The sequence below is a fragment of the Limulus polyphemus genome, unplaced genomic scaffold (assembly GCF_000517525.1).
Source record: "Limulus polyphemus unplaced genomic scaffold, Limulus_polyphemus-2.1.2 Scaffold1139, whole genome shotgun sequence".
NCBI lineage: Eukaryota > Metazoa > Arthropoda > Merostomata > Xiphosura > Limulidae > Limulus > Limulus polyphemus.
The window spans coordinates 1,226-8,877 of NW_013666749.1; the positions used below are offsets into that span (position 1 = coordinate 1,226).

The window sequence follows — 7,652 nt, forward strand, 5'->3', positions numbered from 1 at the left end:
ATTGTGTTATAGAACTTAAAAACAGTGTGTTATAGAACTTAAAACATTGTGTTATAGAACTTAAAAACAGTGTGCTATAGAACTTAAAAAATCTTAATAATTGAATTTGTTGTTTGTGGTATATACAAATAAAAACAAAAAGTACGTTCAGATTTAAACTTAAGTCTTTTGATCGTATTCAAACTACAAATTTTCAAATCATTTTTGTGTATGAATATTTGTCTTGCCAGCTTTGTTTAGGCCTGTGTGTTGTATTCCATTTTGACACATCAAACCTGAGTGAAATAACTAGCAAGTTATATATCTATAAACAGAAATTAGGGGGGCGCTACTGCTTAGTTAACATCACCAGCACATGTTGACGAGATGTTCTCTTTGCACGTGCCTCACAGCCCCACGTGTACACGTGAGGTATTCTAGCTGCTCGAAGCGACCTCAGTTGCTAGGCGCCACTGTAAAATTTTGATACGCTGTCACCGTAAACACCCTTGACTCTGATTGGTCGCTGAGATAGCAATAGTTATCGATGGTTTAAAATCAGCTGTTGTAGGAGCGTCGGTGTCAGTCGACTGTGGTCGATAAACGACTTAAGTACAATAGAGAAGTGCTAGAAGTTTCTACGTTTTACTACAAACCACGAATGTACGATCTTATAGCAAACAGTCTAGCAACGTACAGGAAAACTCCACAACTGATCGTAGCTCCGGTCCAAGCCATTTGTGATTCCAACGATATGGTTCACCAGCAAGTCAATATGACAATCCATAACCTTCTTGGGAATCCAGCGTTTAAAAGTCCGACTGTTGGTGACACTCCACTGTCCTGGGTAGATTCAAAAGGTATGTTGACACAGCTAATACTGGTTAAGGTAAACACAAGGATGGTGAAAGCTAACTAAATATCAGTTCGTTAATGACTGTTTTTACAGATCTGTTGATTAGTTTATTTTCTTGTTGTTACTCAAGTTGTACTTGAAACAGATGTTTTGCGATTATAGTGTGAATCACAGTATAATCTTGGGTAAGGAAAATGGACCCAATGCTGTGTACAAATTTTAACTGAACTTTGATAAACATGTTTCAGATATACGTGTTTTAAATGTATGTTATGAAATACAGTTTATTGTAGTCTTATAATATAATATTTTATTTTCAGATGACTTTCTGCCCGAGCTAATAGACGATGTCCTTGAACCGGACAAATGTCGACTCTTGTCACAAAAACTAGAGTCCTGCTTAAAGGAAGCTAAAGATAAACAATTGCAATGTGCTGAAGTCCTCATTCCATCGAATCTCATATTTCGCATTGTGCGGGATATATTACTGATGTCTGAGAAAGAACCTTGTGGAATCCGAGGATGCGCAGTGTACGTGAATCTTGAAGAAAAGCACCTGTGTCGTCGAATTGGCAAAGTGAAATGTGATCCTGATACCGTTGCGACCTTTGAAGTCGTATTAACTCTTAAACAGGACTGTAGTAGTTGGCTAAGTCTGCGGCATCTTATACCAGCTAGACTACTTAAGAGTATAGGCCGAAACTCGCCGCTTGTTTTAAGCGAAAATTACATGCTGAATAAGAAGAAACTATACCGCTCGTCAAGTTTACATTGTTGATATTTTTATAAACGCACAATTACAAAAAATGTGTATGCTTGTATCTGTGTATGATTGTATGCTTGTATCTGTGTATGAATGTATGCTTGTATCTGTGTATGAATGTATGCTTGTATCTGTGTATGAATGTATCTGTGTATGAATGTATCTGTGTATGAATGTATGCTTGTATCTGTGTATGAATGTATGCTTGTATCTGTGTATGAATGTATGCTTGTATCTGTGTATGAATGTATGCTTGTATCTGTGTATGAATGTATGCTTGTATCTGTGTATGAATGTATGCTTGTATCTGTGTGTGATTGTATGCTTGTATCTGTGTATGAATGTATCTGTGTATGAATGTATGCTTGTATCTGTGTATGAATGTATGCTTGTATCTGTGTATGAATGTATGCTTGTATCTGTGTATGAATGTATGCTTGTATCTGTGTATGAATGTATGCTTGTATCTGTGTATGAATGATTCTACTGTATAAAAGGTGAGGGATAATATAAACTGTTACGCAACAGCCGCTGGTCCGGGTTTTCTTGTATGAAATTTGGACCTAACCTTGGAGTATATTCGTCTCTTTTTTTGTATATATAAGCATTTGACATTATAGTATTTTACGTGTTCTTTGCTCAAGACTGTGATCAGCACTTCTGTAAAACAGCAATTTATGTTTTTGTGTTTACTTGTTTATGGATTACGTAACAAAAAGTGAGATTGACAAAAAAGAGAAAAAACGTCAATATATAAAGATCTTAAACATCCATATATTTCATTGTTTCTGCTAGTCAACAAATCATCGCATTTCTACACCGAACTGTCTAAAATGAGCTTAATTTAAAATTAAAACGACAAAAGAATCTGTACTATAAAATAATTCAGTTTGTATTATATTCTAGTCTTTTTGTCAATTATCGAAGTCGATGTGTAATATGCACTGAACAACAGTATCATTATCTTCCGCCAGAAGATAGCTTTCGTCACTGTAAACAAAAAAATTGTACCAAGTGAGACTAATGGCCCTTCTTTTGTGCAGCATTGTTTTCTCCAGTATTTTACAACATTTAAAACAAAATAAACTATTCTTGACTTAGAATGAAAGTGTTTGGTGCTATTTCTTTTATATAAAACATGTATTTTCAGAATATTTTGTAATACGTACTTACAGTGATTACGTATTATCAATACATGACATTCTAAAATAATTCATAAAAATGACACAGTATATAAACAAGAGCAATCGGACAGAATGCATACCCTCGCCCCTCCGCAAATGTATGGTTTTAATGTACGCCTGAAATTCGGTCCTAAACAGATCACTGTTTACAGAGTTATTATTAAAAACTAAAAAAATGTCGTATATCTCCATTATAAAAATGTTCCAAAGTGATCCAGATCCGTACCAGATTTAGGGAGGACCGTCCTACGGGGACACCTTATCTCCTCTAAAAATGTCACGTAAATCAACATAATATTTTTGGAGATAAGCGCGCGGACATACATACATACGGACCCTAATACAATACCTCGGGGGGAAGGCAATAAGTTTATCACTGAATAATTATAGATAAGCATAGACTCGTTTTTGTGATAAAGCGTTTTACAATTTTGTAAAGCACTGCTATACAGAATAAAAATTAAAACTGTATTTACAAGTTCATTCCCAAATTGAAAAAATATATATTTCTCATCCTATCAGAATATTGCTAAGAAATATTTGAGCATGTCATTAAATACTATTTGAAAGTTCTAAATGTTTATTCTGGTCAAGAGAAATAATGAAACTACTAAGTATTTATAATAGATGAATGTGATATTCAACTCGTAACGTGTTTAGCGCCATCTGTTTACTAATTTATTAAAACATTATAAACGTGATTATACTAAACATCAAGCCACCATAGTGACACAGCGGCAAGTCTGCGGACATAAAACTTTAAAAGCCGGATTCTGGTACTAGTGGTGGACACAGCACAGATAGCCCATTATGTAGTTTTATTCTTAATTACAAACAAACTAAAGGTCAGCCAAGTATTATCTTTCTTTTTTTTTTTTTAGTTTGTATGAACTAACCTAACGAAGTAATTAAAATGACGATTTTTATTTAATTTTATAAATAATTTAATAAAAATCACTCACTTAATAAGATTCTGGATGAAAACTAGAGCATTTTTGTCGATAATAATTTGTTACCAAATCTTGACATTTAACTTGCATTGTTTCATCATGTAAAACCATTGTCGTTTTTTCAGTTCTACGTATATGAAAGGTTAAGCACTGGCAAGTCGTACCCTCACATTTTAATAAATATTGTTACGTCTCCGTTCGTTAGTTAATTTTCCGTAAAAATTCTTTCCGAAGAAACTTTAGCGATACAAGTCCTTTCTTAAATAAGACTGGTTTATTTTTTCTGAATACAACTTTGCAATACACTTAATTTCCACAGTCACGCTATAATTCACAACGAACGACTCACGTACTCGACTCAATTGTCAGTCTCTCTCTGTCTGCAGTTCAATTACCTTGTTGCCGTCACTTCTTACAGGTCTTATATATATACAAGAATACCGCATATCTAGTAACCTCTCGAGGCTTCAGGAAGGGACGTGAACGTTCGAGAATATGACGTGTTACTAGAGTCACGTGACCCCCCGCTGTCGTAACAATATAAAACTAACACACACTTTTAAAGCCGAGCTCACAGAAAAACCATATATGTGAAGTTATGTTAAGATCATTATACGATACCAATATGAGAATTTGAAATTTATCCGTTATCGTGTATTTAATCGTGATGAAAAAGATACTTGTCTCCCGCAAAACAGTTTCACCTGATCCGTTTAGGTGTTTATGTTTACTGAAAATAACATTTTATTCTTTTCTTAAAATACGTTTAAATTGTTCTTTTGAAAATGGTTTACAGAAAAGGGAACTAAAGGTATTTGTAAGAATTATTCCTTCCGGCTAATTAAACACTCTGCACTCCTTGTAATAATAATTTATTCTTGTTCAACACTGTACACACTTTGTAAGAATTATTCCTACATGTTCAACACACTTTGTAGGGATTATTCCTTCCTGGTAATTAATCACTCTGCACTCCTTGTAAGAATTCTTCCTCAACACTCTACACACTTTGTAAGAATTATTCCTACATGTTCAACACACTTTGTAGGGATTATTCCGGCTCTCTCAGAGAAACTATTGTTAATATTAAAATAACATAAATATGAAACAACTTTACCAAAGAAAATAAATGGTTAAAACTAATAACAGCAGGAGTTTGAGGAAATATATTTAAAATTAAGTAAACAGAAGTATGTTAAACAGCATCAAGCCAATTAAATAAACACAAGCATAATAAACAGCATTAAGCCAATTAAGTGAACAGAAGTATGTTAAACAGCATCAAGACAATTAAGTAAACAGAAGTATGTTAAACAGCATCAAGACAATTAAGTAAACAGAAGTATGTTAAACAGCATCAAGACAATTAAGTAAACAGAAGTATGTTAAACAGCATCAAGACAATTAAGTAAACACAAGCATGTTAAACAGCATTAAGCCAATTAGTGAACAGAAGTATGTTGAACAGCATCAATTAAATGTATAAGACAAAGTTTTTATTTAGTGACCTAAGTTGCAATGCTGGGAATCAAGGCATGCATGCTTTATTTCCTCTTCAATAGTAGCTGACTGGCGTTTATTTTATGCTTTATTTAAGTATTGATTACTGTTGCAATTTGCGTGCGAATATTTGGGTTATATTGTAAAAACAATATCAATATTTTATTACAATATCTTAATTTATATATGAAGTTTGCATTTTTATTTTCAAACAAGAAATTTCACAGTTCTCCTCATTTATGTCTTCGTAAAACATTAAGTTTTTCTAATAATAATTGAGAGGGTGATACTCCTTAATCATGTTAACTTCATGACGATAGTTGATAACGCTAAAATTAAAAATGCAGTTTGAATATAGAAAAATACTATATAGTTGCCTAAATTTACGACAACAGGGGTGTCTTCAGTTAATACTGTATACAGTCACGCAGCGATATTTAATAAAAGAGGTTTTCTTCAGTAAAATGATGAAGTTACGAGAGCTCACACAACGGAAATAGCTGTAATTCTTACACCAGCCGCCAAGTACATATTCTTCTTGCCTTTCAGATGAATAATATTTGCCAGTAGCTAGGGTTATGTTGTCATCGATAAACTTCTAAATAAGATAGCGTAATTTAAGAAGAAGAAAAAAAAACAACTGATATTTCGCGGAATATGCTGTTTCTCATCATCAAAAGGTTATAGACACAGATATGTACTGTGAGTGATTGTCTGTTTATATTTATATGTGGAGTATATGCGAATCCATGTTTGTATGTGTGGACATAAATATCTTCAACACATAATTGGATGTTAATTTCTTTCTTCCTTTTTCTAAGAAAGTATTGAAGTAACTGTACGATTTCTAACATACTGTTGCGTCAGCGAGGTCACGTGACTAGTGTCACGCCACGTCCTTCTCGAACCTTCGTGAATTATTGGGAGACTACTAGATTGGGGGTAGTCTGGTATATATAAGATGGTCACAACGTGACGGAATAAGGAGTAATTGAACTGCAGTCAGAGAGTGTGTAATTGAACTGAGTATTGTCGAGCACGAGCATGTGAGACGTTCTAGCGTTTGTTATAGAGCGACTGTTGAAATTAAGTGTATCGGTAAAGTTGTATTCGGAAAGAATAAACCAGTTTTATTTAAGAAAGGACTTGTGTCGCTAAAGTTTCGTTGGAACGAATTTACGGAAAATTAATTAATGAACGAACGGAGACGTAACAATACTGTTACGTCTCTGGTCGTTAGTTAATTTATACATACAAGAATATATATATACAAGAATACCGCATATCTAGTAATCTCTCGACACTTCAGGAAGGGACATGAACGTTCTAGAAGCGCATGACGTGTTACTAGTGTCACGTGACCTCCGCTGTCGTAACAATACTGTCTACACTAAGCGTTTTCTGTTTGTTTATAATTTAAACAGTAATTTTGTCGGTAGTTATACACCAGACACTGCACAGGACGTTTCATTATTTGTAAGTTTTTGTAGACTCTTACAAAAGAGATCTAAACCATTAAGAGATGTAATATTCTCTGAAGAAGTAAATCATGGGAGGTGTGACAAAAATATAAAACACCAGTAATCAGTGTTTTGTGTGTTTTGTTTAAATTGTCTAATCCGTTCTGTTAATTTATTATATTCTTGACATTTAGAGATAAGACAAATAAACTGGTTGAACAGTTCTTGAAACTTTCACTATATGTAATACATACATATATATATATATAACCTTTACAACAGTAAATCAAAACGTATTTTCACATTTATTTCAATATGTTATACGAGATATGATGTTCAGGTAAGCATGTCCATACACTGTAGTGTGCAAGAGTTACACCTAATCTATTATATCTATTTACGATTTCGTTTATCTTTTAGAGACGTTGATTAAATCCTTGCTTCCTTATCCTAGTCATGGGATGCTCTGGATCTCATTCATAGCAATTTAGGCCGAGGAAAAATAATTAAAATGCATAGCATAGGTACGCTTGATACAGAATAGTTAACTCAGTCTACGTCATTCAATTAAATAAACCCACGAATATTCAAGTGACAGTTGATGGATAATAATATTGTTGTAAGCTATATTTTTAATGTTTTAATCTAAATGTTAGTTAAAGAGGGCTACAGGTGTTAATGATGACGTTAAGATCACAAGGTTTAACCAAATATGCCTAGAACATCTAGAAAACACTAAGGGTGTGAGGTAGTGCTCTAGCATAGTTAAAGCTAGTTTATAAATAGCTGTGAAGTTGTCAGGATAGAGAGTAAACCAGTCAGTGTATTCGATATCACGGTCACATTGTATTAGTAAGTTGATTTATTTTACGTTAGTTAACGTCTTTTGTAGGGTAAACCTTTAACAAGTAACAGCAGTATACGTGTTCAAGTTTGTAGAAAAATTACAGAAGTAGAAGC

The 7,652-nt window shown here is 33.5% G+C and overlaps 1 protein-coding gene across 1 annotated transcript; it reads left to right on the top strand.

Moving 5' to 3' along the window:
• The first annotated feature begins 551 nt into the window (after window positions 1-551).
• LOC106462308 (DNA damage-inducible transcript 4-like protein) lies at window positions 552-2,701 on the top strand. The gene is made up of 3 exons (XM_013922210.2): window positions 552-839; window positions 1,156-1,642; window positions 2,043-2,701. Exons 1-2 carry the CDS (start codon window positions 641-643, stop codon window positions 1,611-1,613), a joined length of 657 nt encoding a protein of 218 aa, XP_013777664.1. The 5' UTR covers window positions 552-640; the 3' UTR covers window positions 1,614-1,642; window positions 2,043-2,701.
• The last annotated feature ends 4,951 nt before the right edge of the window (window positions 2,702-7,652 follow it).